General features: G+C 36.0%; 2 protein-coding genes across 3 annotated transcripts; one reads left to right on the forward strand and one right to left on the reverse strand.

The window, feature by feature from the left end:
• Positions 1-5,674: 5,674 nt before the first annotated feature.
• Positions 5,675-9,797, forward strand: LOC145068871 (uncharacterized). The gene is made up of 7 exons (XM_079015840.1): positions 5,675-6,077; positions 6,810-6,986; positions 7,091-7,240; positions 7,887-7,988; positions 8,920-8,990; positions 9,104-9,171; positions 9,276-9,797. Exons 1-7 carry the CDS (start codon positions 5,841-5,843, stop codon positions 9,509-9,511), a joined length of 1,041 nt encoding a protein of 346 aa, XP_078871966.1. The 5' UTR covers positions 5,675-5,840; the 3' UTR covers positions 9,512-9,797.
• Positions 9,798-10,427: 630 nt separating this feature from the next.
• On the reverse strand, positions 10,428-15,865 carry LOC145066356 (Major facilitator superfamily protein). Of its 2 annotated transcripts, none has more exons than XM_079013587.1 (4): positions 15,667-15,865; positions 12,101-12,318; positions 11,471-12,015; positions 10,428-11,405 (listed from the first exon to the last, which is right to left on the reverse strand). In XM_079013587.1, exons 1-4 carry the CDS (start codon positions 15,800-15,802, stop codon positions 10,532-10,534), a joined length of 1,773 nt encoding a protein of 590 aa, XP_078869713.1. In that variant the 5' UTR covers positions 15,803-15,865; the 3' UTR covers positions 10,428-10,531. The 2 variants fall into 2 exon arrangements, with proteins under 2 accessions (XP_078869713.1, XP_078869714.1); XM_079013588.1 differs by lacking the exon at positions 15,667-15,865 and adding an exon at positions 12,652-13,108.
• Between the last annotated feature and the right edge of the window lie 1,026 nt (positions 15,866-16,891).

The following is a 16,891-nucleotide window of genomic DNA, read 5'->3' on the forward strand; positions in this document are numbered from 1 at the left end:
CCAGGAGCTGTTGGGAAAGGGTTTTATTAGGCCGAGCAGCTCACCGTGGGGGGTACCGATCATTTTTGTCAAGAAAAAGGATGGTTCACACCAGATGTGCATCGACTACCGGGAGTTGAACAAGCTGACGGTCAAGAACTGATATCCACTACCGAGGATCGACGATTTGTTTGATCAGTTGCAGGTGTCGTCTTGGTTTTCCAAGATTGATTTGAGAACTGGGTATCATCAAATGAGAGTCTGCGAGGAGGATATTCAGAAGACAACCTTTCGGACTTGTTATGGGCATTACCGGTTTGTGGTGATGCCTTTCGAGATCACCAATGCACCGACAACATTCATGGACCTCATGAACCGGGTGTGTAGGCCCATGTTAGAAATGGTCGGTGATCATGTTTATCGATGACATTTTGGTGTACTCGAGGTCTAGGGAACAACATGAGGAGCATCTGCGGGAGATTCTTAGGGTGTTGAAGATGGAGAGGCTTTATGCCAAATTCTCCAAGTGTGATTTCTGGTTACGAGAGGTCTAGTTTTTGGGCCACCTTGTTAACCAAATTGAGATTTTGGTTGACCCAGCCAATATTGAGGTAGTTATGCGATGGGAGGTGCCGAGATCCGCATTTGAGATCAGGAGTTTTCTGGACTTGGCAGGCTACTATTAGAGGTTATCAGAGATTTCTCCATGATTGCCGTTCCTCTCACCAAATTGACCAGGAAGGGTGTTATATTTACTTGGGGGCCTGATCAATAGACATCATTTGAGACTCTTTGCCAGAGATTATGCAAAGCTCCAGTCTTAGCTCTTCCGGAGGGAGTAGAGGACTTTGTAGTCTACTACGATGCATCCATATCTAGGATGGGTGTCGTGTTGATGCAGATGGAGGCATGTGATAGCATATGTGTCGAGGTAGCTGAAGCCTCACGAGACGAGGTATCCCACCCATGATTTGGAGTTGGGGGCGGTGGTATTCGCCCTTAATATTTGGTGCCCACTATCTTTATGGCGTCCGATGTACCATATACACGGACCATAAGAGCCTGACATACCTTATGGATCAGCCCAACCTGGATATGAGACAAAGGAGGTTGTTGAATGTAGTGAAAGACTATGACTGTGAGATTGTGTGTTACCCTGGCAAGGCTAATGTGGTAGCCGATGCCCTGAGTTGTAGGGCAACAAGTGCTCCACTCCGAGATGTGTGTATGAGGATAATAGTGATGACTCTGGTCTTAGATACCATCCGAGAGACCCAAGCGGTTGCCATGAGACCAGAGAACCGTAAGAGAAAGTGGGTGATTGGGCAAATTTCTGAGTTTGAGACTGATAGTCGGGGGCTTATGACCTTCCATGGGCGGTTATCAGTGCCATATTCGGGTGGAGATTGACAGATTTTGATGGAGAAGGCCCATAGGTCGAGATTCTCAATCCATCATGGGGCCACCAAGATGTATTTGGACTTGGAAAAGGATTATTGGTGGCCCTGTATGAAGAGAGATGTGGCATTGGTAGTCGAGAGATGCTTGACCTGTCGTCAGGTCAAGGCAGAGCACCAACGTCCCCATGGCCAGTTGCAACCTTTGGAGATTCCCCTGTGGAAGTTAGTACAGATCTCCATTGATTTTATTACCAAGTTACTAAGGACTGCGAGAGGTGTCGATACGATATGGGTGATTGTAGATCGTTTGACGAAGAGTGCTCACTTCCTGGCTATAAGTGAGAGCTCTTCTATAGAGAAATTGGCCGAGATCTACGTTTGATAGGTGGTGGCACAACATGGGGTTCCAACATCGATAGTATCAGATCGTGATGTGCATTTTACTTCCACGTTCTGGAATAAATTTCATGAGGAGTTGGGCACCCGACTACATTTCAGCCCCACATACCACCCACAAACATACGAGCAGAGCGAGCGGACGATTCAAACACTCGAGGACATGCTACGCACATGTGTTATGGATTTCGGTGGGAGTTGGGACACCTACCTACCCTTGGCTGAGTTTTCATACAACAACAACCATCACTCCATTATTGGGATGCCTCCATTTGAGCTTTTGTACGGGAGGAGGTGCTAGACGCCCATCTATTATGGAAAGGTTGGGCAGATAGTAATGAGGAGCACTGAGATAGTGCTCAAGACGACATAGCAAGTCCAACAGGTCAGACAGAGGTTACTAACGACCCAGAGTCATCAGAAGAGTTACACAAACTGGAGACGTTCCGAGCTAGAATTCCAGGTCGGTGATTTTTGTCCTCCTGAAGGTATCCCCATGGAAAGGGGTGATCCGATTTAGGAAGCGGGGCAAGCTGAGCCCTAGATACATTGGTCCTTTCAGAGTGATTGCTCGAGTAGGTAATGTGGCTTATCGGTTAGAGTTGCCTGTAAAGTTGAGCTAGATCCATAAAAAATTCCATGTGTCCTAGCTGAGGAAGTGTGTAGCTGACGAGACGGCAGTGGTCCTTCTAGAGGATATTTAGGTTGATGATCGCCTGAACTACATTGAGAAGCCGGTGGCAATTTTAGATAAGAAGGTGAAGGTCTTGAGGAATAAAGAGGTGCCCTTGGTTCAGGTTCAGTGGCAACATCAGAAGGGATCCGAGTGGACTTGAGAGCCGGAGTCTGAGATGCACGAGCAGTACCCAATGCTGTTTCCGAAGAATGAATTCGAGGGCGAAGTCTGATTCTAGTGGGGGAGAATTGTAACATCCCGACTCCCAAGTATAAAATTAAATTAATTTATATTCACTTTGATAGGGAAACTCGACGAGTTGGAGGCCCCAACTCGTCGAGTAGAAATTGAGATAGTTGCGCGGGTTTTAGAGTCAACTTGACGAGTTAGAGGACCCAACTCGACGAGTAGGAGCTGAGCGAGAAAACCCTAATTTTTAAGGATTGCACCCTATTTAAAGGACCTTAAGCCCTCTATTCCGCCTCTCTTATCACCTTAGCACCCTAAGAGAACCCCTAATCGAGCTATTATCGTCTGTGTGTGTGAGAGAGAGAGAGAGAGAGGTAAGAGTGTGTGTTTTGGTGCATTATTTAAAGAAGCTTGATGAGCAAAAGGATTGGAACGAGAAGGAGTCCTTGGATCTGACATTAATTAAGTGTTAACGGCTATTTGGAGGTTAAAAACCATTACCTTGACCACTTGATTGTTAGATCTCTCCATTAGAGAGTCTATGGCCATTTTAGCATTTCCTTGAGTCATTATTGATTTTGAGCATGTTTTAAAGATGAGACTTCAGATCTGGACAATACTAGGCCCCTTGAGCTTAAAGATGCAAGCTTTATCAAGATTTAGCCAACTTCCATGCCTTAAACCCTTTGTTGAGCTTTGTGTTGGCAAACTTAGCCCTAGATGTCATGCATGGACGTAAAGATTGCAACTTTACGTGGTATTTTAAACTTAGAAGGCTAGATCTAGAGTTTGGGGCCTTAGTCTCGCTTAAAAGTGTCTGAATGAGTGATTGAGCTGAAGGAACTCAACGAGTTGATAAGCCTACTCGACTAGTTGGTTAGGGTTTTCCCCGATAGTCTGGACGTGTTACAAAGTCGGCGAGTTGGTGAGACAACTCCGTGAGTTGAGTTGGATTTTCCCGAGATATTTCAGAGAAACGAAGGAACTCGACGAGCCGCATAGATGCACTCGACGAGTTGGGTCAACATGGACTGTTGACTTAAGGGTTGACTTCCGTTGACTTTTAGGGTTTGGTCAAGTTATGGACTCAGGAGACCATGAAGGGGGTAAAATGGTGTTTCACCCTTTCCGAGAGTTAGTAAAGGAATAGTTTAACATCCTTGGAATTGTTGTTATAAATTGTTAATTAGAAATGATTATGATATATGTAGGCGGATTCTAGGCCTACAGTTGAGTATGAGACATACTTGCTTACTTATGAGGTGAGTCTTCTCACTATACTTACTCGAGTGGTATTACTGTGTGACCGGAGGGTCTTATTTGAGTTATTGACTAGAGGGTCTTATGTGCTTATATTGAGTTATGTGATATCATGCATTTTGTCTTTGTGATTTATGATGTATATTATTTTGTGCCTTATTGAGTTAGGATCGGAGGGTCCAAACCGAGTTGTGAGACCGAAGGGTCCTCACTGAGATACCAAACTGGAGGGTCCAACCCGAGTTGTGAGACCGGAGGGTCTTCACTAAGACACATGACTGGAGGGTCCTTATCGAGATATAGCCATGAGAGGCTAATTATTTGTGTGTCGTATTTTGGGGAACTCACTAAGCTTTGTGCTTATAGTGTTGTGTGAAATTTCAGGTACATATCAAGATCGCGGGAAGGCGCCGACATGATTGTACACACTAGCTTGAAAATATGTTTTGAGGATTTTAGGATATTGTCAAACATTTTTGTTGTCTTGTATTTTGAACAACTTATAAACTTAGGTTTGAGAAATGTGAAACTGTGTTTTGTGTGGTTTTAAAAATGAAAAATTTAATTGAAAATTTAGAGTGTTCTAACGCCCAACGTACTTCCACATATGCTCAACGTACGCGGCTGAGCCAAAAACATTCCTAACTTCAAACGGTCATAACTTCTTCATTCCAACTCCGTTTTCGACGATCTTTATATCTGCGGAAAGGTATTGAAGAGCCCCACAATATTAATGCAAGAAGTCCGAAACATCAGTTTTCCAGTTTCACTCTTTGACTCCAACACAAACCAAATTCTTGGATCACATAATCTACATTACCCACATATAAATGGATCTAAATCTCTCTTTCCCCAAAACCCAAAGCCTTATAATACTTGATATTCAGGTCACGGTCCCGAATTATGAAACGATTTGAAACAGGGTGTTACATTTATGTCAAAAATCTATTTTTTGAATGACTGAATATCCCACTACCAATTTAAATCATTAGAATCATTTTTGCACAAAATTAAGGGTTTTATAGTCGTACGTATTTGAAATAATCATTATAGCTCTAAAAATCTAAATCAAAATTAATTATCAAATAGTGATTTAGTTAAATTATAAGTAGTTATATTCTAAAAATCAATTTTCTTATAACATATTCTAAAAACCAAATTTCTTATAACGATCCTTACATACTTATTCAGAATAGATCATATCTCAAACAACCAAAACCCAAAACCCAAAAATGTTTATAATGGTTTAGCTAGTTGCGAGACTTATGTATTACATGAGTTAACTAAAAAAAAATTAAATATAAATGTCAAAATATTTGAGAACTTTGAATTTATAAAAAAATAAGAAAAATGATGATTTATTATAATAGAAATGTTTTTTATCTTTTAAATTTAAATAAAAAAAGAAAATAATGAGCTTTAATTTTAGAAATTTTAAAATTAAAAGGTAAGTTTATTAGTGAAATTAATATTAATTTATTACTATATTTATTGCAATTATTATATTAAAATATTATGTGTAATTTAATAAGATAGAAAAACTCATAAAATGACATGTGGAATAAAAATCAATTTAAAATAACCATAAAATGAGATTTAACAAATTAAATTAGAATGTGACAAAAATAACAAATAAATAAATAAATAAAAATATAAAAATTGAGGATGATTTAATTTGGGACATCCATTTTTCAAACAAATTAAAACACTTTTTAGCGGGCTTGGGGGTTTGCAGGCCGGGTCAGGGTCAGTAACTGGACTTTGTTTAACAAAAAATGAAGAGTCATTTGCACGCAGCATTAGGGTTTTGCAGGGGTTTCTCCCCTCTTCGAGTCTAGACGCTCATGAGCGAATCGTATGAATCATCTACGAATTTTATTTCTAAGTTCAGGTTATTTCAATTCTGAGTGTTACAGTTTTCATCGCACAAATTTCTGTGGATGGAAGCTCAAGTGGGGATGTCTAGTCATGGGGGAGTCGTGGACGGCAGTACAGCGGTGAAGTTTTTGCAAAAGCAGCAGGCGGTGGCGCCATCTCCTTCGCCACGTCAACACCAACACCAACATCAACAGTCTGCGGAGATAGGCACGGTACCACAGCTTCTAGCCGGAGGTATTGCTGGGGCTTTTAGCAAAACATGTACAGCTCCACTCGCACGCCTCACTATTCTCTTTCAGGTCATCATACCACTTGATACTTACGATTCCTATTAAATTATGAAATTCGTATCTTAAAATGAAATGAAAATTTGGAAATTGGACTGCGGATTTTGGGGTTTAAGATTCAAAAGTCTTGTGGGTTTATGACCAGGGTTACTAAAATATCATAAGTGTAGGCATCCGTGCGTTCTTCTGCCTAGCTGTCTTCTAAGCAACCGTCTTCGAATTTCCTGTTCTAACAATTTGGTGTTACATTCATCCTACATAATGAAAAAGTTTACATACCTATTATCTCAACTCCTAATGACAAGTATAACATTGCCTCCTAAGTCTCGATTAAATTTTCTGAAAGCAGGCTAATATTCAAGATTGCGTGTGACCTAATTTTGTTGTGAAATGTGCGGTGCCTTGCATTGAATTTGATAAAGTCGTCACCTTTAACATTCAGTGACACTTGAGGATTATGAAAGGAATGTTTTGAATTAACTGAATGTAGTGTCATCAACCTTCTCTTGGGATCTTGCAGAGCTTTTTTAAACAGTTATAGATTAATTTAAGTTTAATAGGAACAATGTGAAGGGTTGCATATCACATGTAGTTTTGGTTTGGAGGGAGTATGTTTAGCTTGTTGATACAGTATAAAGATATTAGCTTTATACTTTTTTGTGGTATATGCCTTTGGGCATTATAATTAATGGACACTACTGTAATCTTTAAATTGGTGGTCAATTTTGTGTTCGACTTATGTAGGTGCAAGGTATGCATTCTGAGGTGGCACTGCTGAGTAGGCCTTGTATATGGAATGAGGCTTTACGTATTGCTAATGAAGAGGGTTTTAGAGCCTTTTGGAAAGGAAATCTAGTTACTATTGCTCATCGCCTTCCTTACACTGCAGTTAACTTCTATGCCTATGAACAGTTCAAAAAAGTGAGTTTTTTTTATCCATATATATTAGTATTTTGTTTAATATCATGTTATACTGCTGTTATAATGAGTGATGACCATCAACTTCTTTCTCTTATCACTTGCAGTTGCTAAAGTCAATTCCAAGTATTAGAAATAACAGTGAAAGTGCAACTGCAGATGCTTGTGTACACTTTGTGGGTGGTGGAATGTCAGGAATAACAGCTGCCATGGCCACTTATCCTTTAGATCTTGTCAGGACACGTCTTGCAGCTCAGGTGCAAAAAATACCTAAAATTTTTATGACTATTCTTTATGTTTTTGTAGAAATGTTTGTTAAGTTTCTCAATATATCAGTATTCTCAGCTTTTGATGTTATTATTTATGTATCAGTGTTCTAAAAAGCATTAGGTGGTTGACCAAGTGCCCAATGTTTAATTGGTCAAACTGGGATTAATTGTATAATTAAGTGGACAAATTAAACGATCCACTTTTAATGTATGGAATCTGTTTGGTACTTGGTACAAAATAAACTTCTTTTTTAGTCTCTTCTTCTCTCAATCAAATATGATTGACTTTGTACAATAGTCTTTTGATTCTCCAATTCCACTTGGAAGATGGAATTGAAACTTGCAAGCTGAGATCAGAACTCAGAAGACAAAAATCAGAACTTGGAACTTGCCAGATGGATTCTGTTGCAGCAGGTAAGTAACACGTTTGTTTAATCTGATTGAGCTAAACCGCTTAATTTTCCAATTTGGTCATAATTGGAGCACTGTTGTCTCTCCCCTCTTGCCTAATCTGATTTTTAGAACACTGGTTTTTATCTAGTTTTGTTAATATATTTATACTCTCATTGAATACCAATCAAGTTATTCTTGTAGGGGCTATATGATCTTACATTTGTTTATTTTGTGTTTGCAGAGAAGCACAGTATACTATCATGGAATTGGGCATGCGCTTCGTACAATTATCAGAGATGAGGGGTTTGTTGGCTTGTATAAGGGACTTGGAGCTACCTTATTGGTAATGTTTAAGGCCCCCTTCTTTTTTTTCTTTTTTTCCTCATTAAAGCATCTCCAACCCAACACCAAATCCCATTTTATACACCATTTTGGTGTTGAACTTTCATGTGTACATTTCTAGATAATTTAATCTGTGTAGTTAAGTAGTTATGTTTTTAAATATAATACTTGTTACTTGTAATATTTTGTTATTATATTAAATTGATAGTAATTAATCATCTATTATTTTAATCTTTATGTTTCAGATGTAGATACTTTTGAAAATTGACATTAATATTACAAACACACAATTGACACACACACACACACACACACACATATATATATATATATATATATATATATATATAATTTGTTTGGTTATAATTATTTGATAAGTTAAGTTACAAAGTTATTGTAAAAGAAAACAGTAAGACGCAATAGTAAAAGCTAATAAGTTTAAGGTGTATTTTTGAAAGTCTATACAAGTTAGAAAAAAGGAATATACTTGGAATATTCTTTTTGGTTTAAAAAATTGTAAATTACTCTTTCCATTAAATAAATAAACATACCAAAGGTACAATTTCTGTAATTTACTCTTTTGTGTACTTACTGCAGAAAGAAAAAGGCTCTCTGATTAAGTAATAACTATTTACAAATTTGCCCTCATTTATTTTTCCTTCCATTTCCTCATTTCCCCAAAGGTGCTGTCATTTTCTCAAATATTTTTAACCATTATATAGCAAGACAGCCATGGACCATCTCCAACCCATAACACCATTATAAATCATGCTTTGGGTCCCTTGCAACAATTCTTAACCCTTTTGGTCCCTTGAAGATGCTTTTGTAACATTTTTTTTATCCCTAAGTTGGATGCTGTTAGTTTGGCTGTTAAGTAAGCATGAAATGACTATTTTACCCTTACTAATATAATTTTTTATGTTTTCATGCAGGGTGTTGGACCAAGCATTGCAATAAGCTTTTCTGTTTATGAAATGTTGCGATCAAATTGGAAATCTCAAAGGTACACATTTTTATATACTCTATAAACTAAAAATATAAAATCCCTTTCTTTTTTTTTTTTTTTTTTTTTTTTTTTTTTTGTTTTTTTTGTTTTAACACCCTTATCTACAACAGGCCGGATGATTCCACTGTGATGGTGAGTTTGGCTTGTGGGAGTCTCTCTGGCATTGCTTCGTCTACAGGTGAATTTTTTAAAGCCATAATTTCTACTTCCATTTTTCTTTTTATTACTTTCTGTGTTTTTTTTTAAATATATATTTTTATAATTATCATCCTGTATTTGCAGCAACATTCCCGTTGGATCTTGTGAGAAGGAGAAAGCAATTGGAAGGAGTGGGTGGGCGGGCCCGTGTTTACAATACAGGCTTACTTGGGACATTTGGTCACATTATGCGCACTGAAGGCTTTCGTGGTCTATATAGAGGAATACTTCCTGAATATTACAAAGTTGTCCCTGGTGTAGGAATCGTTTTCATGACATACGAGACACTCAAAAAACTTTTTTCAGATAGACCGTTCTAGGTTAAAACTTTTAACATATATTTCAATTCCATATTTTCAATGCCAGTATCATTATCAGTATCAGTATCAGTATCAGTATGAATATCTTTTAGGAAAAGTCTATGCTCTTTGTAGGTTACACAGGCAGGCTATGTTGTCATTGCTGTCTTGAGTTATTTTTATCGTGTATATGTCGTAGATCCGGAATTGCATGTGTTCTGATTCCGGTGCAATTTTTTGTTTTGGTTTAGGACAGCAACCTGAAAATTTTGGTGGTATAAATTTTGATGATATATTATCTGTTTAATGTTTGTTTTTTCTGGGTTCTAATTGAAATGCAGAAAATCATGTAGTACAATTGATCTGAAACAATAGGAAATGTTTGGTTCATTCTGGCAGATAATGATGGAATTGGAATCAGAGATTTTATTCTATTGTGTGTTTTTGTGATCTTTAAAATTCCATGCTTGATTGATTTCCTCTCTCCAGGGTGGGGGGAAAGGAATTCGATTCCAAACAAAAAGTCCAAAAAAATCTAAATTATGTGTGTATATACATATATGTTCAAATAGTTAAAAGCAAAATGTTTAATTATAATTGAAAATTTAAAAATGATTCAATTTACGTTATCAAGTTATTAATTTCATGAACCAATTAGTATTAGATTATTTTTTTATAGAATAAGTTTCATTTTTGTCCTCGTTTCAGTTAGAAAGATTATATTTTCGGAAATAAAATTGTAAAAATTTGATGTAACGGAGCCAAAAGATAAAAAATTTTACAAATTAAAAACCTCAATTAAAAACTAAAATTACAAAAAAACAACTTTTAAAACCAAAATTATAAAATTCATCCACGCTAAAATATGATTTACTTTAATTTATTTGATAGATTTTTGAAGTATTTTGCAGAACACAATAGTGCGACACGTGCAACATGCACAAATGGAATATATTACAACAAAATTTTCTACTAAATGTATCAAATAAAACATACCAAACTATATAATATGATTTTACTGTATAACATAACACATATATATCAAGCCCTTGCCACGTGGCCGTGACCTTGGTAGCAATCGGCCACAGCCACCGTGGTCGTTTGCTGTACGTTCTTGTACGAGTATCTGCGCGCTACAAACACATACACACACAAATTCACTGCAGCGATTGCCGCCAGCAACCAATAAAAATAGTCGAGACGGCTACCATTCAAATCCTTCCCAAACCAACTTTTTCCCGACACTTTTGTAGTCACATGATCCACAATTGTGATCAAGAAACTACTCATAAAGTTTCCAGCTCCAATCACACTTAGGTAAAGCGCAATTCCGATGCTTCTCATGGAATCAGGAACTTGATCATAAAAGTATTCTTGAAGACCAACTAAAGTGAACGCATCCCCAATTCCGATGATTAAAAACTGTGGTGCTAACCAGAACACACTCATTCCGGCCGACCCGTGTAACGGATTGTCTCCCACGACCGCTAGACGCTTTCGTTCAACAACGGCGGAAACGATCATTGTTGTGACGGAAAACACCATTCCGATTCCGATTCTTTGTAGGATGTTGATTCCTCTTTCGGTTCCCGTTACCCGCCTTAGCAAAGGGACTAGGATTCTATCGTAAATTGTTACGGAAACGATAATTCCGAGAGCCGATAGGCCGAATATCGAAGCGGGTGGGAGGATGAAAGTATGGGTGATTTTTCGGTCTAGTAACACGCCTTGTTTGATAAAGAACGTTGTTGCTTGTGCCACACAGATACCGAAAGGTATCGATGTTAGCCAAATAGGGATCATGTTTAAAAGCAACTTCATTTCTTCTACTCTTGTTACTGTCGATAGTCGCCATGGATCTTGTTTCTTGTCAGCAAAATCTTCTTCTTCAATTATCGCGGCTTTATCAAGAAACCTGTAAAGGAAATGTTACTATTACAGTACCATTTTATCTAAATTATAAGCAAGAAAATTGCTTACTTGAAGGTGTTGGTGTGGCAAAGTTGGCGCTCTTGGGATTTTTCTGATTTTTGGACCTCATGTAAATCGTTAGGGCTAGAAGGGTAAGGTAATTTTCTTTTATAAAATGCTGCAACACATACTTGTACCATAGGCTTCAACGGGTTCACGGGCTTTCGGTATCGATAGAAAGGCCTACCAATGATGAAGATGACCACCGAACAAGCCATAGCAATGGTGAGAATGATATCTGCTTGACCCCAACCAACATGGTCTTGCATGTACACAATGAGTGTTACACCGAGCAATAGCCCTGAGCAAAGGGCTACACTCCACCAATTGAAGAATGACATCTTTTTCTTGCGTTCTTCTGGATGATCATCATCGAATTGATCAGCTCCGAAGCTTTCTAACGAAGGTTTGTGTCCACCCGTGCCCACGGATACCAAATATATTGCAATGAAGAACACAACTACATGGATCTTTCTAGGTTCTACACAATGCTCGTGGTTTGCACAAGGTTTTAAACTCGGAATCATACTAGACATTGTCAACAGAATCAAACCCTGTAAATAAGAAATACGTTAAAACTTGAAAGTAATGTCGTTTGATAACACTTGCGGAGTTAAAGGAGACTAGGTTACAACTGACCATTAGATAGATAATTGATGATAAAAGAACTGTTCGAAAACGTCCCAAGTAACTGTCGGCTAGAAATCCTCCGACAAGTGGCATTAGAGTCGTTACTCCGGCCCATTGATTAGCGCTCTTAGCCGATGTTTTTACATCTTGATGAAGGACTTTAGTGAGGTATATAATCAAACTTGTCGCGATCCCAAAGTAACATAGCCTCTCTGCAAACTCGATGGCTACAATCACACAAACATTGTAAACGATATTACTACTAATGATTATATCCTGCAAACCAAAACCCTAAAACTGTATCAAACTCATTATTAGGCACAAGTGACGTCACGGCATACGTAACTTGAAACGATATCAAAATGTAAGTGAAACAGAATCATTAGAGCGTCTCGAATGTCAAAATCAATTAGATATGGATTTGTATTAAATCTTTTTAAAAGATGAAATTTTTTTAAAAGATGTAACTTTTTTTTTTCATTATACATGAGATCATAGGAATCAAGTCTTTTGCATAGTTGATAGATTAACCAAATAGCCAATTAAAATACAACTTTTACTTTTTAACTTTGCTTTTGGGTGTAGCATTGGGTCATGCCAATAAGACCTTCAACAATCACCCCGTCACCGATAATCCCATCTCCGGAGCTCTGGAAAGACGTTAAAACATCCCGCCACAAACCTGATATTCACGACTCTGCCACCAGATGTGTGTCTCCCATAACTCCATTCCAGATATTTATCGGAAAAGGACTCAATACTATATATACGAACACAACCATATGTGTCTCTTCACCAACATTATAAATGCCTTATTTATAAGAGGGACCAACAAGTAAACAATTTACTCCCAAATTTTCTCTGTTACTCTCATCCACTCCCAACACCCAATTACATATGACCCTAGACCCTAGACCCTAGTGCCTCTTTTGTGACTAACAAAGTTTTTGAAAAGAAACAACTCCACTCTATATCTATCCTTTAATATAAAATCCCTATCTCAAATGCTTAAGTTATGACTAAAATTATTGTCACCTTATAATTTTAACATCTACCTTTCCAATGATTAATCTTTTCTAATTATTATTATTATTATTATTAATAATTTTTTTATGTTGTTTATTTTACTATTTTATCATTATCTATTTGACATGTTTTATAACACCCTGGTTTAATTAATCATTTTAAATACAAATCATATTTTAATACAAAAATATAAACAAAACTATATCAAGTCTATTTACATATACAAAATACGAAAAAAAAGGTAATAACTTTATATTTATAAAAATTAAAAAAAAGTTGAACACTCGTTATAAAATTTATATTTCATAAATTAAATGTCACTAAATATTTAATATAAATAATTAGTTAGTAAAGGGATAATGTTAATGATTAAGATTAGGTTAATACCCATTAGGGTAAGTTAGACAAATATCTCATTTTGTATTCCTATGTTAAATGCTCATTCTCGGACGGTAGTAAAGCATCCTATAATATAAAATAATATCAAAGCTACTGCTGACAACAACCACATCCATTACCATTTACATCCGACGACATTCTTTAATAGTTGTTGGAGGTGTCTTATTACGTTCAATAATTTTTATTTTCTTTTTTCTTCTCCTAAATAATAATACAACTGCCGACACCAAAATCGATCTCCTTCATAGGCTTGTTCTACTACATCATCTGCTTTTGCCTCCTCCTTAGATGACACCTGCCTGCCTTCCAGCCTTTTGTCTCCTCCTTGGATGGTTCCTACCTTCGGGTCTTCTGTCCTCCTTGGATGGACCCTCTCCTTGACTGGCCTCTTCTTCGCTGGATTCTTTTTCGAGTTAGCCTCTTCTAATGTCATTGTTGCCTCCTTCCGATGACACCTTCTCTGCCGGAAGTCTCTGATCTATAATTCTCTCTCTCTCTCTCTCTCTCTCTCTCTCTCTCTATATATATATATATATATATATATATATATATATATATATATATATATATATATATATAATCGCCGATTCTCATCGAAATTGACTCCATCCACCACAATTCAAGCCTTCTTTCTTTCTCGTTGCCTTTCTTTGGACTCTTCTATCGCCGACTCCATGATAGTCACCGCTGCCGACAACTCTCTCTTCTTCTACAACAGACCCACCTCTGGCCGTCGCTTCTTCTCTCTTCTTTTCCGACAAATAGTCACTATAGCCGCCATCGTAAGAGCTCTTTCACCGTCGATGCCACTGTTTTCATCCATATTTTTATTTTTGTTCTTTTATTATTATTATTATTTATTTTTTTTAGCTTAATTGCCTCGTAACAATCAAACCCTAGGGAGATATAGTGACTATGATTAGGCTAATACCCATTAACGTTTATGCTAGATCTAGAGCTGATTTTATATTTCTATTTATATAAGGTCAAATGCTCATTATCGAAAGATATCAAAGCATTCTAATAGAGTACATACAAAATATTTAAAAGTAAATATAACTAAATGGGTAAAATGACATATAATTAAATTAAGCATTCAATATATAATAAATGATCAAAAACAATAAAACAAAATCGTTATATGCTCAGTATAGCATTGTATGGTTAATAAAAAAGTAATGATAATACTTGGCTATAAAAAATCTCTCATTAAAAATGCTCTTAAAGCAATAAGGTGCGGTCGTAGTATGGGGGTCCACCTGGCACGATGGACACAAACACATACCCCGTCCATAGGGTGTGGCATGACCCGAGCTCAACATCACCAAACCATATTTCTTTTTCTCTATACTCTCTCTCTCTCTCTCTCTCTCTCTCTCTCTCTATATATATATATATATATATATATATATATATATATATATATATATATATATATATATATATATAAACTTGAACCCTGAACCTTAATATGAGAGTACAACACTGGATACCATTAGACTAACAGTGTATAATTATAACGTACTATACAACACACTATCCTTAGTAAAATATGATGCAATATTTTAGTATATATATATATATATATATATATATATATATATATATATATATATATATATATATATATATATTTTATTAAGAGTAATAACCGACATTTTAATAAATCAAAATTAAAAAACCCCAAACGAATATTACTATATGTTAGTTAATATTAATGAACTAATATACAAATTTAAACTGAAATCTTTGAAAAGTATTATATTTTATACTAAAAAAGATAAAGCATGCTTTTTTCCCGATGTCACATGAATCATGTTACTTGGATGGATCCTCGATCATCAATTTGGTGTTTTAGGGAACAAGAAGCTAATATACATTTCAAAATAAATATGATAAATAACATTACGTATATTTAATAGAACTGTTGATTAATTATACTCTTAAACAGTTCAAACTTAAAATATACAGCAAGAAAACGTCAAAATACGAGTGAATGTTGCAAAAAGACTCATTTGTCATCAATATAAAAGTTCTTAAAAACCAATAATTAAGTTTTAAAACCAAAATGTACTGTAAGATTTTTTTTTAAAAGCAACTAGCTAGAAATTGAAGAAAAACAAACAAAATCAGGGTGGTTGATTAATTACCGATAATGAACAATGATGCTTTCCAAGCACCAGTCGAAGAACGAAGAGGTGTTTGTCCTCTATGATCAAACGAGGAGTCGTAAACCCATTTTTTTTCATCAATTTCTACTTGTTGACCTTTCTCAAGATGCTCCATAAATCTCTCACCTGCAAAGTGTAATTTAAGTTTGGAATATTGATGAAGAAGATGTGTTTTTAATGGGAAGCTTTTGTGTTGTTTATATAGTCACAGATTCTGCCTTATCTCCCCTTTTTAGTGGGTTGGTAATTCAAGTATGAAAAAATGTTAAACTAATCATTATAGTTATGTATATATGTATGTATTTAGATGTTTTTGTAACAATAGAATTACGTGATTACTCTTAGTTAAGTGGTTGGTTGATTAGAATTCAAACAAAAATGATACGATTAATTAATATCGTCTAAGAGTATGAATAATAACTAGTTAACCTTGATTTATATACTAATAAATAATTGAAAAGATAAAAATACAGCAATAATTCTATCTGTTTGTCATATTTGCATTAGAAATAATCGACCTTTTCTTTTGGTGAGCAACTTATGAGGTCTTAAATGACCGACAAAAAGTACTAAATACTATCAAGTTAATGCTAGCTTTTATCTTTGACACTTGTTTGATGAATTGATGCATGTATAAATTTTGTATACTTAATGTTTATATGTTTTTTTAGATAGATACGTTAGATAATGTTATAAAGTAAATATTATGAAGAACAACGACCCAATTTCAAACGAACGGATTGTTTATATTTGGCAATTGGCATGGAGCATATTACATAGCTATTCAGCATGTTTATGAATAAGTAAGAGCATAACTTGCATTTTATAATTGTATCGGAGCAGAATATTTGGCTCGGTGTTGAAAGAATTCCTCTACGAGAGCTTGGTCTACTACTTCATTCATTCAATTAAGAAGACGGTGGAAAGTGGTGCATGTGGAAGATTTTCAAGACGGCAACTTGTATATTTGGAGAGTGTAGATCGAATTCACTAGCATGGCAACCATATCAGAATAGGTCAAGGTCGATATGGATAATAAATGGGTTAATTAGGGAGGTTATGGTTTGGTCTCATATGATCAATGAACAGGATGAGAACTTGAGAAGTCTGTTAAACTTAGGTGAAGTATCACTCACGTACATAACGAGATACCCTAGTTAGTTTGAGGGGATTTGAGTAATACAAAGCACACTTGTTACAAAGT

The sequence above is a fragment of the Lactuca serriola genome, chromosome 8 (genome assembly GCF_051521515.1).
Source record: "Lactuca serriola cultivar US96UC23 chromosome 8, Lser_US96UC23_V15, whole genome shotgun sequence".
Lineage (NCBI taxonomy): Eukaryota > Viridiplantae > Streptophyta > Magnoliopsida > Asterales > Asteraceae > Lactuca > Lactuca serriola.